Genomic DNA, 25,172 nt, shown 5'->3' with positions numbered 1-25,172 from the left:
GAGTTGGACACGACTGAGCGACTTCACTTTCACTTTTCACTTTCATGCATTGGAGAAGGAAATGGCAACCCACTCCAGTGTTCTTGCCTGGAGAATCCCAGGGATGGAGGAGCCTGGTGGGCTGCCGTCTATGGGATTGCACAGAGTTGGACGCAACTGAAGCGACTTAGCAGCAGCAGCAGCAGATAGTAACCTCATGGTAACCATGAACCAAAAATCTATCATAAAAGAAGAAAGGAAAAAAGAACTTCAAAAACAAACCCCAAACATTAACAAAATAGCAATAAGAACATACATATCAATAATTACCTTAAATATAAAGAGACTAGATGCTCTAACCAAAAGACACAGAGTGGCTGAATGGTAACACGAACATGGAACAAGACCTGTATATCTTCTTACAAGACTCGTTTCAGATGTAGACACACACATAGGCTGAAAGCGAAGGAATAGAAAAAAAGGTGCTCCATGCAAATAGGTATCAAAAGAAAGCCAGAGTAGTGGCATTTTATCACACAAAACAGTCTCTATAATAAAGAGTGTTATGAGACGAAGAAGGATACTACATAGTGATCAAGGAATCAATCGAAGAAGATATAATAATTGCAAACGTCTATGCACCCAACGTTGCTGAAGCTGAAGCTCCAATACTTTGGCCACTTGATACAAAGAGCCAACTCATTAGAAAAGACCCTGATGCTGAAAAAGGTTGAAGGCAAAGGGAGAAGGGTGCAGTAGAGGATGAGATGGTTGGATGGCATCACCGACTCAATGGACATGAATTTGAGCCAACTGGTGTGCTGCAGTGCATGGGGTCACAAAGAGTCAGATACGACTTAGCAACTGAACAACAACGTTACCTCTATCTAGTTGATGGTTTTAGCCACCACCTCCTCAATTTCCCATCCTCCCAGACCCTGAAGCTAACCATATATTAAAAAGATTATACACAATGATCAAGTGGGATTTATCCTAGGGACATAGGTATAGTTCTATTTCCACATATCAATTGATACGATACACTCTATTAGCAAACTGAAAAAAAAAACATATAATCTCAATAAATGGAGAAAATATTTTTTCAAAATTAGAATTTCATTTATGATAAAAAAAAAACTCTCTAGAAGATGGGTATAGAAGCAACATATATCAACAATAATCCAGGCCATATATAAAAAGCTGACATCATACTCAACAATGAAAAGCTGAAAGCAGGAACAAGACAAGGATTCCACTATAACCACTTTTATTCTACGTAGTATTGAAAGTCCAAGCCACAGCAATTAGAGAATAAAAAGAAATGAAAAGAATACAAGTTGAAAAGAAAGAAAATTCAAGATTTTCAGATTACATACTATGCATAGAAAATCCTAAAGTTGCTATCAGAAAGCTACTAAGGCTCATTAATAAATTATGTAAAGTTGCCTGTTACAAAATTAGCATATAGAAACCTGTTGCAATCAATGCTCAGAAAAGTAAATTAAGAAAATCAACCCATTAACAGCTGCATCAAAGACAATAAAGTACCTAGGAATAAACTCATGTAAGGAGGTAAAAGATCTATCCTAATAAAACTACAATATACCATTAAAAAATTAAAAACAACACAAATAAATGGAAAGATATCCTTTGTTCATGAGTTAGAAGAATTAATATTTTTTAAATGACCATACTCCCCAGGGCAATGTACAGATCCAATGGAATCTCTATTAAAATACCAATGACATTTTTCACAGAACTAGAAAAATAAATTTCAAATCTGTATAGAAACACAAAAACCCCAAAGAGCCAATACAATTTGAGAAAAAACAGAGCTAGAACTATCATATTCCCTCACTTTAGACTATGCCATGAAACTACAGTTATCAAGACAGTATAGTATTGGCACAAAAACAGCCATATAAATCAATCAAACAGAATAGAGAGCCTAGAAATAAACCCACACAGTTATGGTCAATTAATCTATGACAAAGGAGGTTAAGACTGGAGAGAAGTCTCTTCAATAAATGGTACTGGGAAAACTGGAGAGCTATATGTAAAATACATGAGATTAGAATGCTTTCCAACACTATATACAAAAAGAAACTCAAAATGGATTAAATACCTAAATATAAGACTGGAAACCATAAAACGTCTAGTAGAAAACATAGGAAGAACACTCTGACATAAATGATAACAATATTTTTTGGATCTCTTACCCAAGCCAGAAGAAACAAAAGCAACAGTAAACAAGTGGGACATAATCACTTAAAAATTTTTGTAGAGCAAAGGAAACTATCAACAAAGCAAAATGACAACCCACTGAATGGAAGAAAACACTTGCAAATGATGTAACTAATAAAGGGTTAATATCCCCCCCCCCAAAAGCCAGCTCATATTACTCAACATCAGAAAAACAAGTAGCCCAAATAAAAAATGGGCAGAAGAACTGAATACACAGTTTTTCATACAAGATATACAGATGGCCAACAGGCACATGAAAAGATGTTCAACATTGTTAATCATCAGGGAAATGCAAATCAGAACCACAATGAGGTACCACGTTACATCTGTCAGAATCAGTTCAGTTCAGTTCAGTTCAGTCGTGTCTGACTCTGCGACCAGAATAGCTATCATCAAAAAGAACACAGGTAACAAATGTTGGTAAGGATGTGGAGAAAAGGGAACCCTCCTATTCTGTTGGTAGGAATGTAACTTGCACCATAGTGGTGCAGCCACTATGGAAAACACTATAAAAGTTTCTCCCAAAACTAAAAACACAACTAACTACAACCCAGCATTCCACTCCTGGGTATATATCCCCACAAAAGAAAAGCTCTAATTTGAAAATATACATGCACCCCCCCCCCGCCAATGTTCATAACAGCATAATTTGCAAATACCAAGATATGGAAACAACCTAAGTATTCATCAACATGATGGGTAAGGTATAGATAGTGAAGTGAAAGTCGCTCAGTCGTGTCTGACTCTTTGTGACCCCAGGGACTGTCCATGGAATTCTCCAGGCCAGAATAATGGAGTGGGTAGCCTTTCCCTTCTCCAGGGTATCTTCCCAACCCAGGGATTGAACCCAGATCTCCCACATTGCAGGCAGATTCTTTACCAGCTGAGAAACAAGGGAAGCCCAAGAATACTGGAGTGGGTAGCCTACCCCTTTCTCCAGGGAATCTTCCCAACTCAGGAATCGAACTGGGGTCTCCTGCATTGCAGGTAGATTCTTTACCAACTGAGCTATCAGAGAAGCCCTAAAGTATAGATAAAGTATTCCTATATATATATACATATATATGAATATGAAAATTTGTCATTTGTATCAACACTAATGGACTTGGAGGACACTATGTTAAGTGAAACAAGTCAGAAAGAGAAATATAAACACTGTATGATATCACTTATACATGGACTATAAAAAATACAACAAACTAGTGAATATAACATAAAAGAAGCAGATTCACAAATATAGAGAACAAGCTAGTGGTTACTAGTGGGTAGAGGGAAGTGGAAAGGGGCAATATAGGGGCAGGGGAATAAGTGGTACACACCTTTAGGTTATAAAACAATCTACAAGATATATTGTGTAGCAAAGTGAATAATACCAATATTCTATAACTATAAACGGAGTATAACCTCTAAAACTGTGAATCGCTATGTTGTATATCTGAAATTTATATAATATTATACATTAATTATAACTCCATAAAAAGTAAAATAAATAAAAAGTAAAGTACATTATTTCCCTTTTTACACTGTTGGTATTTTTATTGATGGTGTAAAAACAATATTGAGAAAAATTGTGATGACTTAAATCAAATGGTAGTAAAAAACTGTACTAAATGTAATTTTTCACAACTAGACAAACACAGTAAAAACAATTATTTAATTGCATCATTGAGGAAGGAGTAAAAGTAATTTTCTAAGTCTTACTCCTTGAATATGAATTTTTATTATTCTGTGTAATGAAAGGAGAAATATGCACAATGCATTTCTTTAGCAGATCAAAATATAATGGGAGCCCTAAATTATTTCTCATTGTGTTGTGGGGTCAACTAGCCACTTTTTAAAATAGAAAGGCATTTTTACCTGAGAGGATGATAGACATAAAAATTATAGTTAATCAAGACTTGGCTATCTAATAGACATCTTTCTTACAAATTAATAAAGTAGTGCTTCATTTCAAGAAAAAGAACTGACAATATTTATCACCAATGAAAAAAATTGAGGTTTCTGCTGAGAAGTAAAAATTTAAAAAATTTTTATCCACTATTGTGTAATAGATTTCCAATTTTGGCAAAATACCTTGATGATATAATATTCATATTAATAAAGGTGAACCTTTGATGATGTAATAAAGAAATGTGTCATCACTTACAAGATATGTATTAGTGAATGAATCTTTTCCAAATAATCAAGATAAATTATGACAAATTTATGCTTGCTTAAATATTTATTCAACTTGCAAGATATACTGATGGATATTATTTTAACAGATTAAGAAATGTTCAGTAATATGTTTTCAGATTCCAAACTTCAATCAATAGCTAGTAAATGATCATCAGTTAAGTTTTAGTGAACAACCATACATAAACTTAAGGCTTCCAAAATATGCCACCTTTCAAAAACTACATGCCTATGTAAGGCTGCATTTTTTTTTCAAATATTTCAAACAAAACAATAATGCAACAGATTGAATGCAGAGTCAGATACTCACTATCCAATGAGAATCTAGTTATCTTCAATTAAGCAAACATGAAAGATATTTGAAAAATATAAAACATGACACTATTCTCACTAATTTTTTTTAATTTTGAAAATAGTTTCTTCTACCAAAATGTTACATAGTTCAATATATAATAGGTTTATTGGTGATATATTTAAATAAGTTGATAAATATTTTCTAAATTCTTCAGTTTTAATTTCCAAATATGATAAATACTAATAGATATAATTGAACCTGAAGTTCCTTGGGGAGCTCAATAATTTTTAAAAGTGCAGATACATGAAGCAGGGCATTCAAAGCTGGTGCTCTGGGACAACCCAGAGGGATAGGGTGGGGAGGGAGGTGGGAGTGGGGTTCAGGATGGGAGAACACATGTGTACCCATAGCTGATTCATGTTGATATGGCAAAAACCACCACAATATTGTAATTATCCTCCAATTAAATAAATTAATTGATTTTAAAAAAAGAAGAAAATGCAGAGATGTTCTGAGAATCATTTGCTTTAAACCACAGGCTGATAAAGAAGAGGATTGAAGATGGAGGACAGATAGAAATGTTCCCCATTTTGCTATGGCTTTCAGTTCAGTTCAGTTTAGTCACTCAGTCGTGTATGACTTTTCACGACTCCATGGACTGCAGTACGCCAGGCTTCCTGTCCATCACCAACTCCCGGAGTTTACTCAAACTCTTGGCCATTGAGTCGGTGATGCCGTCCAATCATCTCATCTTCTGTCATCCCCTTCTCCTCCTGCCTTCAATCATTCCCAACATCAGAGTCTTTTCAAATGAGTCAGTTCTTTGCATCAGTGGCTATGGCTTTAATTCTAAGTAATTTGGACTAATAGTAGAAAAAAGCATATAATGGTAACCAGATATCTGACATAATTTATAATCTCCTCACTAAGGTCTTAAGGACCTTACCACACATTCCTTCAGATACAGATTTTTAATAGAAAACCATTTAATTCTATTATACATGTTACAAAGTTAACTCATAACGGCTTTAGTTGAGAAGGAATTAAAGCTGTATTAGTATCATAAGACTGTGTGGAGGGTGTTAAAATTAAATAATGTTCACTCTTCAACAAACTCAGTATATAAGAACTGGAGTTTCTCTCAATAACAGAAATAATTTGAACTTACTTGCATAAAGAAATACCATGGCTTGGGCACACCATACTTTCCTGGAAAAACAGCATCTATATACCAGGTCAGAAGCCCATATAAGAAGGCATCAAATAAAAGCATTCCCATAATTTGAGCAAGAGTGAGTTCATCATCTGGACTCACTTGTGACAAGAAGTTATTCCACTTAGCACCGTGCTCTGAAATATAATAGGAAATAGTTACTTCAGGTGGCCAAATGTGATTAAAACAAAATTACCTATCAGCTTTATAATTAAACAATGAAGAAAAGTGCACTGATATTCTCTAGCTATAGATACTACTTACTACTTTCTGATACTTTAAATTTTAGGTTGCTCAAAGAGATAATGAAGTAGTAGTGAAAGGGGTCTCTGCCGAGAGCCAGACATGTTTATTAAAATGTTGGTAGGTGACTGAAACAAAAACAAGCAATCATCAGAAGTCCGTAAAATAAGACTCAAAGCAATAAGCAGACCTATTGCTTGAGATGGTGGTCCTATCTCTCCATTCTCTCTCATGCTGATTTCCATCAAAATAACCAGCAGGATATATAAAATTGGAAAGGTATTCATCAATATAAAAAAATAAGGTTCAGCTTCCAGTTTCTGGTTTGGAAAAAGAACTTAAAAGTCACCACTCCATCCTAACAAGTAGGAAGCTGAACTGTAAAGTCTATAACTCTTCTTAGATCAATCAGATAAGTGAGGTCACAGGGCAATACACTGTCCCTGAAACTGGAGAGGCAGATAGGCAAATACAGAGAATGTAATTTAATGGAGTGGAAACTAAACAGAACCTCTAAAAGATCCAGTACTAGAGTAGAAAATCCTTAACTATAATTAACAAATTGCTGGGGCCTTTCTAGGACAAGTCTAAAGAATTAAAAAGTCCAGGGGTGTTCAAGTCATAAGGAACTTGTGAGTTCATGTTTTTGTCAATTTACCTCCAAGATCCTTATCAGTTTCTCATAGCAAATATAGGAGATAACTCCCCTCATGCTTCCAGGAATTATGGAAGAAGGGAAGAAGGAACCATTTTGAAATGTGCCAGCATTCAATTAGGCCTGATTCATGAGAAAGTATTTTACTAGAGCATAACCTACCTAGGGGAAGGAAAAGTCCAACCTGCTCTAGTCATCTTGTCTCTTCTAAAGAGGAAAAAACCAAGAAGCACTGATGATTTCATAGATCAGCAATGTAAGCTTATAGAAAGACTATAGCCCAATCATAGTACTATGGAATCCTTTCTCTCCCCACTACACCTTACCTCTACGTCACTAATGTCCTGTTTACTATATTTCCTTTTCCCTAGACCCTCATGTACACATTTTAACAAAAATTTACACAGCATTCTAAAGGGAAAACACATGGTTTGAAGAAACTAAAGCAGCATCAGAATCAGACTCTGATATGCAAAATGTTGGAAATATTAAACCAGGTCTATTATAGCATTGAAACATGTATATTATCATATGTGAAACAGATCGCCAGTCCAGGTTCAATGCATGAGACAGGGTGCTCAGGGCTGGTACACGGGGATGACCCTGAGGGATGGGATGAGGAGGGAGTTGGGAGGGGGGTCCAGGATGGGGAACACATGTACACCCATGGCTGATTCATGTCAGTGTATGGCAAAAACCACTACAATATTGTAAAGTAATTAGCCTCTGATTAAAAGTAATTAATAAATAAACAAACCAGGACTATTTAAAATCATGATTAACATGATAAGGCCTTTAATGGAAAAAGTACACAGCATGCAAGAATAGACCGATGATGTAGGGAGATGGATAAGAAAGAATCAAAAAGAAAGGCTAGAGTCCTTGGCATGGCTGTGGTGGGGAAAACGATGGGCAGGAAGGAGGGAGAAAAGCCTGAGAACCCACAGCTAGCTAAAGCCTCTGGAGTAATGGGACGAAGTGCCAGTTGAGAAGTGCTGAGAAGCAATGAGCTGAAGGAGAAACTTCATTTCTCAGCAATGCTTATAAAGATCTGCAAGTTCGGATTTGGTAGTCAGACAACAGAAAGCATCAACTTGTTTATGAGACTTGTATCAAGTATGTCTGAACTAACAAAGCTGTTTCAGCTTTTGCTCCAATAAATCCTTTCAGTTAGCAGCAGCTTTTAAAGAAGATGAAGAGAGCAATCCAGAGGAAATGCCTCCTAAAAATAAAGATGGGGGGAAATATTAGACAAACACTAACATCAGCAGGACCAAACTCCTTCAATAAAGGAAAACATGGGTTTTCTGACAACCAGGAGCTACGGGAGGGAAATATAAAATCTCATCTTGGAAAAGTCCATGACTAAGACCTGTTAAATAAACTAGTATGAAATCAAGGTATGATGCAAATGTAATTTAAAATGAGCAGTTTCCTTTAAAAAAATGAAATTGTATATAACTACCATTGGAGCCACTTTAAAAAAAAACACTATCACATGAGAGCTTGAAATTAGAAGTAATTTGTACACAGATTTCAATACATTCGCTAATTTTTTTAGTTTCATACTATTAATTTCCAAAGATTGCAGATAATAAAGAAATTAGAACCTTTTAAAGAATTGCCGCTTTTTTTAATTTTTTTAAGATAAAAGCCAAAATTTTTTATTTCATCATGATTAAATATATTAATTTCCAAGATGGATAATCATACAAGATAACATTTGAGAGCTTATCATGTACTAGATATTATGTTTAGTTCTTTCTTTTTTTTTTTGTATTTCTTTTTTATTTTTTTCATTTATTTTTATTAGTTGGAGGCTAATTACCTTACAATATTGTAGTGGGTCCTGTCATACATTGACATGAATCAGCCATGGATCTACATGTATTCCCCATCCCGATCCCCTCTCCCACCTCCCTCTCTACCCGCTCCCTCTGGGTCTTCCCAGTGCACCAGGCCCGAGCACTTGTCTCATGCATCCAACCTGGACTGGTGATCTGTTTCATTATAGATAATATATATGTTTCAATGCTGTTCTCTCGAAACATCCCACCCTCGCCTTGCCCCTTTTTATATATAACTGATTAGACTAGCTCACTAAACCAGAGCAAAAAGTTACTATCTATTTAAACAGCAAGCAATTACTCTTTACCTTAACTCTCTCATTACCTAGAGCAGTCTAGCTCCCAGGAACTGCCTTATAGAAAACGAGTATTGTATTAAGAGGAAAATGCTACTAGACCATGGACTAAAAGTAAATTTAGATAAAAATAACTACAGCATTTTTTCCTTCAAGTCATCATCAAGTAGGTCAGCAATGATAGCATTGCTATCAGTGAAGACAGCTGTTTAGCTCTTTAAAAAGTATATTTTAAGACTTTCCTGGCAGTCCAGTAGTTAAGAATCTGCCATACTATGCAGGGTACACCGGTTTTGCGGGTTGTGGAGGGGAGGACCTGAGCTCATTTGCCACAGTTGTTGAAGCCCCCATACTCTAGAGCCTGTGCTCTGCAACTAGAGAAGGCCCATGCTCCACAAAGAAGAGACAGTAGAGAAAAAATAAAATAACAAAAATATATTTTAAAATTTTATGTAAACTATTGAGCATTTTAAATAGTACACTTCAACTTAATGGATCATGTCTACTTTCATTGGAGAAGACAATGGCAACCCACTCCAGTACTCTTGCCTGGAAAATCCCATGGATGGAAGAGCCTGGTAGGCTACAGTCCATGGGGTAGCAAAGAGTTGAACACGACTGAGGGACTTCACTTTTCACTTTCATGCATTGGAGAAGGAAGTAGAAACCCACTCCAGTATTCTTGCCTGGAGAATCCCAGGGACAGAGGAGCCTGGTGGGCTGCGGTCTATGGGATCGCACAGAGTTGGACACAACTGATGTGACTTAGCAGCAGCAGCTACTTTCATTAATCTTCAAAGAACAATCCTTCACTATCAAAGTAAATCAGTATTTTGAATGTGGCTCTTTTTATGCTGTTATTAGAGCTTGAAGCAAACAATAGGAAGCTGTTAATTTTAAAATACAAACTACAACCCCAAATTTTAATATGTATGCTGTTTAATATTTGGCTGCTTTTAATTTTTAACTGTATAAACACCAAATAATTACATTGCATAGAAATGGGAAGTAAAAAGATGCACTTTCTATAACATTGTCAAAGCATTTGTAAAAGCATTTACTAACGTGAAATCCAATTTGGATTGATCTTAATACAGGATTTCTTATTATAACACTATAATATTGTATCTTAAATGTATACATTGAACAACAGCCTCTGAAAACAATGGCCTTTCAGAACACTTTCTACATTTTCCATAAAAGGAAACTAAGTCCATCTTTTAAATATTTTACGGAATCTCTGACCACATATACTTTGTTAGATCTGTGTGTCATACGGTGGTTTGAAGTTGTTTGTTTTTGTATTTTTGAGTTATATGTAAACATTTTAATGTGCTGGTTAAATGTATAGTCAAATACAAGAGAAACATGCTATATGCTGTTTCTTCATTCATACTAACAATTTCCTTGAAAACTCCTACAGTGTTTAATTTGGAGGCAGCTTTAGACTATTCTATTGGTGAAAGCTGAGCCCTTTTATCAGGTAATTATGTCAGAGAAGCAGACTCAGTATATTGTATTATATGCTCTTATATATAATTATCCTAAATAACTCAAAGTAAAACAATGGAAATATATATGAAACTATTAGTTCCTACTTAAATGATTTAATTATATCAGGATACATAAACTGAACTTGAACTTATTTTAATGTAGACACACTATCCATTTTAGTCCATTTTACTGTTTATGTTAAAATAACATTTCTTTCCTAAATATTATTTTCTTGACCATGGTGCACTGTTAGTGGGAATACAAACTGGTATAGCCACTATGAATAATAGTATAAAGTCTCTCAAAAATTTAAAACATATGTTCCAGCGATCCAACTAAGTATATACATATACATATATATGTATATATATATACATATATACAGAAAAAGAAAACAGGACTTTTAAGAGGTATCTGCACTCCTATGTTCACTGTAGCATTTTTCAAAATAGCCAAGACATAAAAACTATCTAAGTATCTATAAATAGACAAATAAAGAAAATGTGGTATATATATTCACAAGGAAATATTATTCAGCCACAAAGATAAAGAAATCTTGCCATTTGCAACAACATGAATAAATCTGAAGGATACATTATATTAAGTTAAATAAGTCAGACACAGAAGAGAAATATTTGTAATCTCACTTGCATGTTAACAGTGTTTGCCAAGGGCTGTGCTTTGGGGGAAATGGAAAGATGCTTGTCAAAGGATTCAAGCTTCCAGCTGTAAGATGAATAAATTCTGTGTAGCTAATCTACAGTATAGTGAATATAGTTAAAAATTTAAATATGCTTGAAATTTGCTGAGAAGGTAGTTCTTTTTTTCCTAATGTAATTATTTATTTTAAAATTTAAGTGAATTAATTTATTTTAATTGGAGGCTAATTATTTCACAATACTATAGTGGTTTTCGCTCTAAGTGTTCTTAACACACATACACTAAGTAACTATGGTAGCTCAGCTGGTGAATATTCTGCCTACAATGTAGGAGACCCCAGTTCAATTCTTGGGTCAGGAAGTTTCCCTGGAGAAGGGATAGGCTACCCACTCCAGTATTCATGGGCTTCCCTGGTGGCTCAGATGGTAAAGAATCCACCTGCAATGTGGGAGACCTGGGTTTGATCCCTGGGTTGGGAAGATTCCCTGGAGGAGGGCATGGCAACCCACTCCAGTATTCTTGCCTGAAGAATGCCTTGGGCACAGGAGCCTGGTGGGCTATTGTCCTTGGGATCACAAAGAGTTGGACAAAACTGAGCCACTAAGCATAGCACAACACATGGTGTTGTATGTGTTAATTAGCTTGAATATGATGATTATTTCACGTACGGATATAAAATCATCAAGTCGTACTGTTGCACACTTTCAAAATATATATTTTTGTGACTCATACTTCTACAAAACAAAAAACAGAATTTAAAAAGTGGCATGTTTATTTTAACCAATGTAGAAAGAGTATTTGATAATATCCAACAATTCAATTTCAATATTGAAAAGTTTAAAATCTCAACAAAATTGTAAAAAAAAAGGGGGTGGCACATTCTTAATTAAAAAAAAAATCCCCTATAAAAGATCATCTATTTAAAAAAAAAAAAACCCACAACTAAAAAATCACACTCAGTGGTGAAGGATAGAAAGTTTTCCTTAGTGATCAAGAACAAAATAAGCATGTTCACTCTCCCACTTCTGTTCAACACTGTGTTTGATGTTATATTCATGAAAATTAGGCAAAATAAAGAAATAAAAGGCAACCAAATTGGACAGGAAGAAGAAAAACTATCTTTACTCACAGATTTTATGTACAGAAAATCCAAAAGATCCTATGAAAAAAAGAAATGCTAGAGCTAATAAGCATTCAACAAAGTTTCAGGATACAAATCCAATATATAATAATCAGTGGTATATCTACAAATCAGTAATAAATAATCAAAAAGGAAATGAAGAAAACCAAGGAATACCTCCAAAAACCAAAAAGCACTCCAAAATCAGATAAGACACTGATGCTAATGCTGGGAAATATATATATATATATATATATATATATATATATATATATATATATATACAGGCATATATATCCACTTGCAATGCAGGAGACCCCGGTTCGATCCCTCGGTTGGGAAGATCCCTTGGAGAAGGCAAAGGCTACTCACTCCAGTATTCTGGCCTGGAGAATTCCATGGATTGTATAGGCCATGGGGTTGCAAAGCATGGAACATGACTGAGCAACTTACACTTTCACTATTGCATTGAACCTACAGACTCTTTTAGGTATTAACAAACTACTCTTCCAATACCTAAACACAGGATGTTTTCCTACTTACCTATGTCCTCTTTAATGTCTTTCAGCAATGTTTTGTAACAGTCAATGTACCTGTTGCACTTCTTGTTTAAATATATTCATAAGCATTTTATTCTTTTAATTCTAATGTAAATGGAATGGTTTTCTTCATTTCCTTTTTGATTGTTTATTACCGGTTTGTAGATATACCACTGATTATTGTATGTTGGCTTTGTATCCTGAAACTTTGTTGAATCTGTTTATTGACTCTAACATTTTTGAAATATCAATAGCACTGCTTGCAGAAATCAAAAAGCTAAACTGTAAAATTTACATAGAATTGCAAAGGACCTTGCATAGCCAAAACAGTCTTGATAAAGAACTATATAAGTATAAGAAGACTTATACTTCGCAATTTCAAAACTGCCAAATTGTGTGGTACTAGCAAAGGATAGATATATAGAAGAATATAATACAACTGTGAGTAATGGTGAATTTATTTTTGACAAGAATTCTATGACAAATTGGGAACGAAGTCTCTTTTCCATTAGTACTGTTGAGATAACTGGATATTCACATGCAAGTTGAACTCAACTTGCAATATCTTAAAAAAGTAACTTAGATTGAAAAACTCAATCTGATTGAAAAACTCAATCTAAGAGCTAAAACTGTTTTTTAAAAACTGTTACAAAAGACACAGGAGCAGATACTCATTGCTTTCAATTTGGTAAACAGACAATACCAAAACATAAACAATGGAAGAAGAGATAAATTGAATGTGATCAAAAATATAAACCTTTGTCTATGAAAAAGTACTGTCACGAAAGTGAAAATACAACCTACAAAATAGATGAAAATATCATATATATAATAAAGGGCTTGTATCTAGGATATATAAAATTCTTACAACTGAACAAAATAAACAACTGACTTAAAAATGGGTAAAGGAGTTGTACCAATGTGCAATAATTCTCCAAAGAAGTTGTACCAATGTGCAATAGCCACAGGAAAAGATGCTAAGTATCATTAGTCACTGTCGTTTTTGTTGTTCAGTCACTAAGTCACGTCCAACTCTTTGTGACCTCATGGGCTATAGCATGCCAGGCTCCTCCATCCTCAACTATCTTCCGGAGTTTGTTCAGACACATGCCCATTAAGTCAGTGATGCTAACTAACCATCTTATCCTCCACAGCACCTTTTTCTTTTTGCCTTCAATATTCCCCAACATCAGGGTATTTTGCAATGAGTTGGCTATTCAAATCAGGTGGCTAAAGAATTAGAGCTTCAGCTTCAGAACAGTCCTTCCAATGAATATTCAGAGTTGATTTCTTTTAGTCCAAGGGAATCTCAAGAGTCCTCCACAGCACCACAATTCAAAAGCATCAATTCTTTGGTCCTCAGACTTCTTTATGGTCTAACTCTCACATCTGTACATGACTACTGAGAAAACCATAGCTTTGACTATACTGACGTTTGTCAGCAAAGTGATGTCTCTGTTTTTTAATATGCTGCCTGTGTGTGTGCTAAATTGCTTCAGTCTTGTCTGACTCTTTGCGACCTGGACTATAGCCCACAAAGCTCCTCTGTCCATGGGATTCTCCAGACAAGAATACTGGAGTGGGTTGTCATGTCCTCCTTCAGGGAATCTTCCCAGCCCAGGGACTGAACTGCCATCTCTTATGTCTTTTGCATTGGCAGGAGGGTTCTTTATCACTAGCACCACCTGGGAATTCCAATACACTGTCTAGGTTTTTAATATCATAGCTTTCCTTCCAAGGAGCAAGCATATTTTAGTTTCATGGCTGCAGTGACCATCCACAGTGATTTTAGAGCCCAAGAAAATAAAATCTGTCACTGCTCCCACTTTCTCCCCTTCTATTTGCAATGAAGTGATGGAACTGGATGCCATAATTTTTAATACAGAGTTTCAAGCCATTCTTTTCATTCTCCTCTTTTACCTCCATCAAGAGGCTGTTAAGTTCCTTTTCTCTTTCTACCATTAGAGTGGTATCATTTGCATATCTGAGGTTGTTGGTATTTCTCCCTGCAAACTTGATTCCAGGTTGTGATTCATCCAGTCTGGCATTTTTGCATGATGCTTTCTGCATAGAAGTTGAATAAGCAGGGTGACAATATACAGGCTTGATGTGCTCCTTTCCCAATTTGGAACCAGTCAGTTGTTCCATGTCCAGTTCTGTTGCTTCTTGACCTGCATACAGATTTCTCCAGAGTCAGGTAAGGTGGTTTGGTACTGCTATCTCTTTAAGAATTTTCCACAGCATTTTGTGATCTACACAGTCAAGGCTTAGTGTGGTCAATGAAGCAGAAGCAGATGTTTTTTTGAAACTCCCTTCATGATCCAATGAATGTTGGCAATTTGATCTCTAGTTCCTCTACCTCTTTGAAACTCTGTACATCTGGAAGTTCTCAGTGCACGTACTACTGAAGCCTAGCTTGAAGGATTTTGAGCGTAACCTTGCTAGTCTATAAATGAGTGCAAATGCACAGCAGTTGGAATAATCTTTGGCATTGCCCTTTTTTGGGATTGAAATGAAAACTGACCTATTCCAGTCTTGTGGCCATTCCTGAGTTTCCAAATTTGCTGACATATTGAGTACAGCACTTTAACAGCATCATCTTTTGGATTTTAAACAGTTCAGCTGGAATTCCATCACCTCTACTAGCTTTGTTTGTAGGAATGCTTCTTAAGGTCCACTTGACTTCACATTCCAGGATGTCTGGCCTAGGTGAGTGGCCACATCATCATAGTTATTTGAGTCATTAAGACCTTCCTCATCTTCCCAGGTGGCTCAATGGTGGCTCCTGCCAATGCAGGAGATGTGCCTTTGATCCCTGGGTTAGGAAGATCCCCTGGAGGAGGAAATGAGAGTTGGACCACAAAGAAAGTGGAGTACTGAGGAACTGATGCTTTTGAATTGTGGTGCTGGAGAAGACACTTAAAAATTCCTTGAACAGCTAGGACATCAAACCAGTCAATTCTGAAGGAAATCAATCCTAAATATTCATTGGAAGAGCTGATGCTGAAGCCGAAGCTCCAATAATTTGGCCACCTGATGTGAAGAGCCAACTCACTGGAAAAGATCCTGATGCTGAGAAAGATTGAGGGCAGGAGGAGAAGTGGATGACAGAGGATGAGATGGTTGGATGATATCACTGTTTCAATGGACATAAATTTGAGCAAACTTCAAGTGATAGTGAAGGACAGGGAAGCCGAGGGTGCTGCAGTTCATGGGGTCACAAACAGACAGATATGATTTAGCTACTGAACAACAACAGAAGGAGAAGAGGGACAGAAAGGAACTGAGAAAATATTTGAAGAGATAATAGTCAAAAACCTCACTAACATGGGAAAGAAAATATTCAAGGATGGGGAAGTTCTGGGAGTCCCAAACAGGGTATGCCAAGGAGGAAACTTACCAAGACAGTAATCAAGTTGACAAAAATTAAAACAAGAAGAAAATATTAAAGTTAACAAGGGAAAAGCAACAAGTAACATACAAGAAAATATTCTTAAGGATATCAGATGATTTTTCAGCAGAAACTCTAAAGGCCAGAATAGAGATATTTAAAGTGGTGAAATGGTAATGTCATCTCAATTTACAGTTGAGGAAATCGAGGCTTAAACAATTTAGTAAGAGGCATTCAGGAATTAGGGCTTGAAGTATTAATGTTAATTCTCTGGTACATTTCTGATAGATTCTCTGAGAAGTTTATTGAACTTTAAAAAAAAGTTACAAAACTTTGGAGTTAAGGAACATTGATGTTTCTTGATGCTGTTAAAGTGCTGCACTCAATATGTCAGCAAATTTGGAAAAGTCAGCAATGGCCACAAGACTGGAAAATGTCAGTTTTCATTCCATCACCAAAGAAGAGTAATGCCAAAGAATGTTCAAACTACCATACAATTGTGCTCATTTCACATGCTATAAAGGTTATGCTCAAAGTCCTTCAAACTAGACTTCAGCAGCATATTAATTGAGAACTTCCAGATCTCAATTTATATACAAGCTGTGTTTAGAAAAGGAAGAGAAGCCAGAGATCAAATAACCAACATACACTGGATCATATAAAAAGCAATGGAATTCCAGAAAAACATCTCTTTCTGCTTCACTGACTACATTAAAGCTTTGATTCCATGGATCACAACAAACTGTGAAAAATTCTTAAAGAGGTGGGAGTACCAGACCACATCTTGAGAAATTTGTATGCAGGTCAAGAGGCAACAGTTAGAACCTTATAACTGACTGGTTCAAAATTGGAAAAGGAGTGCAACAAGGCTGTATATTTTCCCACCTTGCTTATTTGCCTTATATGTAGATTACATTATGGGAAATGCCAGGATGGGTGAATCACAAGCTGGAATCCAGGTTTAGTTCAGTTCAGTGGCTCAGTCGTGTCCGACTCTTTGTGACCCTATGAACCGCAGCACGCCAGGCCTCCCTGTTCACTACCAACTCCCGGAGTCCACCCAAACCCATGTCCATTGAGCCGGTGATGCCATCCAACCATCTCACCCTCTGTCGTCCCCTTCTCCTCCCCTCCTCAATCTTTCCCATCATCAGGGTCTTTTCAATTGAGTCAGCTCTTCGCATCAGGTGGCCAAAGTATTGGAGTTGCAGCTTCAGCATCAGTCCTTCCAATGAACACCCAGGACTGATCTCCTTTAGGATGGACTGGTTGGATCTCCTTGCAGTCCAAGGGACTCTCAAGAGTCTTCTCCAACACCACAGTTCAAAAGCATCAATTTTTCAGTTCTCAGCTTTCTTCACAGTCCAACTCTCACATCCATACATGACCACTGGAAAAACCATAGCCTTGACCAGACGGACTTTTTTGGCAAAGTAATGTCTCTGCTTTTTAATATGCTGTCTAGGTTGGCCATAACTTTCTTTCCAAGGAAAATGCATTTTAGGGAGGAGAGATGGACTGAGACTCCTAGTGAAAGGACACTGACAGCAGAGACACAAGAAAAACATTAATTGTTCCTGCATTTTGACATATTCTGTAGCTGCTTCTGGACTTTTTTAATCCCCCACCCCCACCCTTTCTCACCTTTTCTCCCTCAGTTGTTGTAGTTGTCGATTTTTTAAAGATTTTGAGAACTCTTTTTTTTAAATCACACTTTTTATTTCTGTTATCTACCTCTGCCTCTACATTGACCTCTTGTGTTTCTATGGGGTTTTCTTTTTCTTGTTGTTGTTTCTTTTTTTCTTTTTTCTCTTTTTTTTAATTTAAATTAAAAAATTTTAATTTATTATTATTTTTCCTACATTTATTCCTTTGCTTTGTCTACTGTTCTTTTCCTGCTGCAGTTAATCTTTAATATATATAAACCTTCTTTATTGACCTCTGTTTAACTTTGCATTTCTATTGTCTTTCTTTTCTTTTTCTCACAATATTTGTTAGCTTGCTTTGTTTTCATTGCTTTATTCCCTAGTTGACACCTTGCTTTAGTTTTCTTTTCCAGTTTGTGCTTTAGTTAGTTTTATTCTTAACTGGTGGATATCATTTTTGGTTTCCTTTGTTCGGGTCAATCTATTGTACTTTATTTTTATTTTGGACTGCTTTGGTTTTGCTTATGGGCGCATATGAATGTGTGTCTATTCCATTATTTTAGTTATTATTTGCCTAATTTTGTAATTGTCATTTGCCTGGGGTGTGCCATTTGTTTCTTGTTTTTGTGTATTTGTTTTAACCCCATTTAGTGCCATAACAACCACCTGTGGAGTCTCCATTTCTGACCACATATCAGACCCTGAACCTTTGGAGTTGGAGAGCTGACTCCAATTCCCTAGACTACCAGATAACTCCTAACCCTAGAGATTATCAAATAATCAGAACTCCCACAAAGGCAACCACTTGTATACAAGACCCAGCATCACCCAATTGCCAGTAACACCCTGTGCAGGCTGCCTTATCCAAACAACAAGCAAGACAAAAATACAAAACAAATCATCAGCAGACAGGATTACCGCTTCATTCAGCCCTATCAGAGGTGGAGGGTGGGGGTGGGAACAGCCTCACCTCCTCCCACCAGGACAAGCCATACCCTACATGAAGCTTACACAAACCACTGGACCAACCCTGTGAGGGCAGAAACCAAGAGGAAGAAAGAATTCGATCTAGAAGCTTGGGAAGAGGAGACCTCAAACACAAGTTAAAAAAAATAATGAAAAGGCAGAGAAATACTATGCAAAGGAAGGAACAACCTAGAAACACACAAGTCCAAATGAATAAAGTGACAATAAGCAAGCTATCTGAAAAAGAATTCCAAATAATGATAGTAAAGTTTATCCAAAACCTTGAAAGTAGGATAGAGAAAATGCAAGAATCAATTAACAAAGACCTAGAAGAAATAAAGCATAAACATAGAGACAAAACTGAAATTAAAAAAAAAAAAAAAAAAAAAAACTCTAGAAGGAATCAATAGCAGAATATCTGAGGCAGAATGGATAAGTGAGCTGGAAGATAGAATGCTGGAAATAACTGCTGAAGAGCAGAATAAAGTAAAAAGAATGAAAAAAAACTGAGGATAGTCTCAGAGGCTTCTGGGACAATATTAAATGCACAAACATTTGAATTATAAGGGATCCCAGAAGATGAAGAGAAAAAGAGAGGGTATGAGAAAATTTTTGAAGAGATTATAGTTCAAAATTTCCCCAACATGGGAAAGGAAATATGGGGGAAAATATGGGAAAAGGAAACATGGGGAAAAGAGACTTAAATATAAGACCAGAAACTATAAAACTCTGAGAGGAATACATAGGCAGAACACTTGATGACATAAATCAAAGCAAGATCCTCTATGATCTACTTCCTACAGTAATGGAAATAAAAACAAACAAGTGGGACCTAATTAAACTTAAAAGCTTTTGCACAACAAAAGAAACTATAAACAAGGTAAAAAAAAAAAAAGATTGAGAGAAAACAATAGCAAAGGAAACAATTGAAAAAGGATTAATTTCCATATTTTATACAAGCAGCTTATACAACTCAATACCAGAAAAATAAACGACCCAATCAAAATGTGGGGGAAAGGCCTAAACAGACATTTCTCCAAAGATGACATACAGATGGCTAACAAACACATGAAAAGAGGCTCAACATCACTCATTATTAGAAAAACGCAAATCAAAACTATAATGAGATACCATCTCACACCAGTCAGAATGGCAATCATCAAAAAATCTACAAACAATAAGCGCTGGAGAGCATGTGGAGAAAAGAGAATGCTCTTGCACTGTTGGTGGGGGGTGTAAACTGATGCAGCCACGATGCAGCCTAGTTTTCGAGAGTCCTCAAAAAACTAGGAATAAAACCACCATACGACTCAGTGATCCCACTCTTAGCCATATACCTTGAGGAAACCAAAATTGAAAAAGACGCATATACCCCAATGTTCATTGCAGCAAAATATACAATAACTAGAACATGAAAGCAGCCTAGGTGTCCATCAATAGATGAATGGATAAAGCAGCAGTGGCATATATATATATTGGAATATCACACAGCCCTAAAAAGGAATGCATTTGAGTCAATTTTAATGAGGTGGATGAACTTAGAGCCTATTATACAGAGTGAACTAAGACAGAACGAGAAAGATAAATATTGTATACTAATGCATATATATGGAATCTAGAAAGATGGTACTAATGAATTTATTTGCAGAGCAGAAATAGAGAAAAAGACATGGAGAACAGACTTATGGATATGGGGGGAGGGGAGAAAGGAGAGAATAACATGGAAACTTACATTACCATATGTAAAATAGATGGCCAATGGGAATTTGTTGTATTGACTCAGGGAACTCAAAAAGGGGCTCTGTAACAATCTAGAGGGGTGGGATGGGCAGGGAGATGGGAGGGAGGTTCAAGAGGGAGGGGACATGTGTATACCTATGGCTGATTCATGTTGATATTTGGCAGAAAAGTACAGAATTCTTTAAAGCAATTATCCTTCAAATAAAATAAATAAATAAATTTTAAAAATGAAACATAAGGAAGAGAAATTAAGGAAATAATCCCATTTATCACTGCATCCAAAAGAATAAAATACCTAGGAATAAATCTACCAATGGAAACCAAAGACCTGTACTCTGAAAGCTAGAAGACATTGATGGAAGAAATCAAAGATAATACAAACAGATAGAAAGATACACCTTGTTCTGGTTTGGAAGGATTTATGTTTTCAAAATGGCTGTACTACTCAAAGAACTCTACAAATTCAATGCAATTACCAATGGTATTTTTCACAAAAGTAAGACCAAAAATATTTTAAATTTGTATGGAAACAAAGAAGATCCCCAAAAGCAAAAGCAATCTTCAGAATGAAAAATAGACCTCGAAAAATCAGGCTCCCTGACTTCAGGCTATATTACAAAGCTACAGTCTTCAAAACAGTATGGTACTGGTACAAAACAGACATATATATCAATAAGACAGCATAATGATCCAAAAAATAAACCCAAACACTATGGTCAATTAGTATATGACAAAAGATATAAGAAGATACAATGGAGCAAAGACAGTATCTTCAATAACTGGTGCTGGTAAAAATGGACAGTTACAAATAAAAAATTATTTTAGATCATTGCCTAATACTATATATGAAATAAAATCAAAATGCATTAAAGATCTAAATATAAGACTGAATACTATAAAACTTCTAGAGGAAAACATATGCAAGGCATTCCTTGACATAAATTATACTAATATCTTTTTGCATCCATCTTCTACAGTAATGGAACTAAAAATAAACTAAATTTAAAACTTCTGTACAGCAAAGAGACCATAAATAAATGAAAAGACAACCTACAAAATTGGAGAAAATACGTGTAAATGATGCATTTTACAAGGAATTAATCTTCAAAATATAAAAACAATACATACAGCTCAATATCAAAAACAATCTGCTCAAAGAAAATGGGCAGAACATCTAAACAGACATACAGATTGCAAATAGGCACATAAAAAGATGCTCAACGTTGCTACTTACTACAGACACACAAAACAAAATGAGATTAAAAAAAAAAAAAAAGCTGCAATGAGGTATATCACTTCACACCAATCAGGATGAAAGTGAAAGTGAAAAGTCACTCAGTCCTGTCTCTTTGCAACCCTATAGACTATACAGTCCGTGAAATTGGACTAGACAGCCCATGGAATTCTCTAGGTCAGAATACTGGGGTGGGTAGCCTTTCCCTTCTCCAAGGGATCTTCCCAACCCAGGTATCCTGCATTGCAGGCAAATTCTTTACCAGTTGAGCCACAAGGGAAGCCCCAAAATACTGGAGTGGGTAGCCTATCCCTTCTCCACTGGATCTTCCTGACCCAGGAATTGAACCAGGGTCTCCTGCATTGCAGCTGTATTCTTTACCAGCTGAGCTATGGAGGGAGCCCCCCAATCAGAATGGCCATCATCAAAATATTTGCAAATAAGAGCTACACTGTTGGTGGAAATGTAAGTTGGTACAGCCCCTACAGAAAATAATACGGAGGTTCCTTAAAAAACTAAAATTAAAACTACCATATGGTCCTGAAATCTCACTCCTGGTTACATATCTGGAGAAAATCACACTTTGAAAAGATACATGCAACACAATGTCCATTGCAGCACTATTTACAATAATCAAGACATGGATGCTAGATATCCATTGATAGATACATGGATAAAGAAGATGTGGCATACACACACACACACACACACACACACACACACACACACACACACACACAGAATATTACTCAGGCATAAAAAACAATGAAATAATGCCACTTGTAGCAATATGGATGGACCTAGAAATTATCATACTACGTGAAATAAGCTAGACAGAGAAAGACACATATCATATCATATCGCTTATACATGGAATAAAAAATCAGATACATGTGAACTTGGGCTGGGCTTCGCAGGTGGCACTAGTGGTAAGAACCCACCTGCCAATAAGGAGATGCAAGAGATCCAGGTTCAAGCCCTGTGTCAGGAATATCATCCCCTGGAGGAGAGCATGGCAGTGCACTCCAGTATTCTTGCCTGGAGAATCCCACGGACAGAGGAACCTGGAGGGCTACAGTCCATAGGATTGAAAAGAGACAGACACGGCTGAAGTGACTTAGCACACACAAACTTGGGCTTCCCAGGTGGCTCACTGATCAAGAATTCTCCTTCAATACAGAAGATGAGGATTCAACCTCTAGGTCCGGAAGATCCCCTGGAGAAGGAAATGGCAACCCACTCTAGTATTTTTGCTTGGGAAATTCAGTGGATGGAGGAGGCTGGCAGCTACAGTTCATCAAGTCGCAAATGAGTTTAGCAACTAAACAACAACAATACATGAACCTATTTCCAAAACAGAAACTCACAGACAGAAAAGAAATTTATGGTTAACAAAGGGGAAAGGGGGGATAAATTAGTAGGTTGTGATTAAGATATACACATTACTATATATGAAAGAGATAACCAACAAAGTCCTACTATATAGCATAGAGAACTATACTCAATATTTTACAATAACATATAAAGTAAAACTATCTGAAAAGTATATATGTATATACATATGAATACCCACATCCATCCATACATATATCTGAACGGCTGCGCTCTACACAAGGTAGTAACAAAATAATGTAAATCAAGTATCCTTCAACTTTTAAAACATTAATTTTAAATGATTTATTGTAGTGAAGGTAAAAAATGGGGACTTAAGTCAACTATATGTCAATAATTATATTTTTTATTTTTTTCAACTAATTTATTTTAGTTGGAGGATAATTCCTTTACAATATTGTGATGGTATTTGCCATACATCAACATGAATCAGCCACAGGTATACATGTATCCATCCCAATTCTGAACTCCTCTCCTGTCTCCCTCCCCACACTATCCCTCTATGTTGCCCAGAGGACCAGCATTGGGGGCCCTGCTTAATGCAGCTAATGTGCACTGGTCATCTATTTTACATATGGCAATATACATGTTTCAATGCTATTCTCACAAATCATCTCACCCTCACCTTCTCCCACTGAGTCCAAAAGCCTGTCCTTTACATCTGTGTCTCCTCTGCTGCCCTGCATGTAGGATAGTCATTACCATCTTATTAAATTCTATACATATGCTTTAAAATACAGTATTTGTATTTCTCTTTCAGACTTCCTTCACTCTGTATAATAGGCCCCATATTCATCACCTCATTAGAGCTGAAATTGCTTTTTATAGCTGGGTGATAGTTCACTGTGTATATGTACCACAACTTCCTTATCCATCCATTTGCCAATGGATATCTAGGTTGCTTCCATGCCATAGCTATTGTAAATAGTGCTGCAATGACCACTGGGGTACATGTGTCTCTTTCAATTCCGGTTTCCTCAGGGTGTATGCCCAGCAGTGGAATTAGTGGGTTGTATGGCAGTTCTATTCCCAGTTTTTTAAGGAATGTTCACACTGTTCTCCATAGTGGCGGTGCCAGTTTGCATTCCACCAACAGCCTAAGAGGATTCCCCTTTCTGCACACTCTCTCCAGCATTTGTTGCTTATAGACTTTTTGATGATGGCCATTCTGACTCGTGTGAGATGATACCTCATTGCAGTTTTTATTTGCATTTCTCTAATAATGAGTGATGCTGAGCCTCCTTTCATATGTTTGTTAGCCATCTGTATATCTTCTTTGAAGAAATGTTTGTTTAGTTCTTTTGCCCATGTTTTGATTGGGTTGTTTGTTTTTCTGGTATTGAGCTGCTTGAGCTCCGTGTATAGTGTGGAGATTAAGTCTTGGTCAGTTGTTTCATTTGCTATTATTTTCTCCCTTTCTGAGGGGTGTCTTTTCACCTTGCTTAAAATTTCTTCATTGTACAAAATATTTTAGTTTAATTAGGTCCTATTTGTTTTTGTTTTTATTTCCATTACTCTGGGAGGTGGTCATAGAGGATCTTGCTGTAATTTATGTCAGAGAGTGTTCTGCTTATGTTCTCCTCTAAGAGTTTTGTATTTTCTGGTCTTACATTTAGGTCTTTAATCCATTTTGAATTTATTTTTGTGTATGGTATTAGAAAGTGTTCTAGTTTCATTCTTTCACATGTAGTTGACCAGTTTTCCCAGCACCACTGGTTGAAGAGACTGTCTTTTCTCCGTTGTATATTTTTGCCTCCTTTCAAATATAAGGTGTCCATAGGTGCGTGGATTTATCTCTGGGCTTTCGATTTTGTTCCACTGATCTATATTTCTGTCTTTCTGCCAATACCATACTGTCTTGATGACTATAGCTTTGTAGTATAGTCTGAAGTCAGGAAGGTTGATTCCTCTAGCTCCATTCTTATTTCTCAAGATTGCTTTGACTATTCAGGGTCTTTTGTGCTTTTATATAAATTGTGAAATTATTTGTTCTAGTTCGTGTAATATGCCATTGTTAGTTTGATAGGTTTTGCATTGAAGTTA

At 36.2% G+C, this 25,172-nt stretch overlaps 1 protein-coding gene across 1 annotated transcript in view; it reads right to left on the bottom strand.

Moving 5' to 3' along the window:
• LOC136157377 (phospholipid-transporting ATPase ABCA3-like) overlaps positions 1-25,172 on the bottom strand; it is a 270,924-nt gene that overhangs the window by 172,663 nt on the left and 73,089 nt on the right. The window contains exon 10 of the mRNA XM_065919286.1: positions 5,862-6,043. Coding sequence (XP_065775358.1) covers positions 5,862-6,043 — 182 coding nt within the window. The remainder of the gene's footprint in view (positions 1-5,861; positions 6,044-25,172) is intronic.

The sequence above is a fragment of the Muntiacus reevesi genome, chromosome 2, assembly GCF_963930625.1.
Source record: "Muntiacus reevesi chromosome 2, mMunRee1.1, whole genome shotgun sequence".
Classification (NCBI taxonomy): Eukaryota; Metazoa; Chordata; class Mammalia; order Artiodactyla; family Cervidae; genus Muntiacus; species Muntiacus reevesi.
This window is presented reverse-complemented; position numbering and strand designations above follow the sequence as displayed.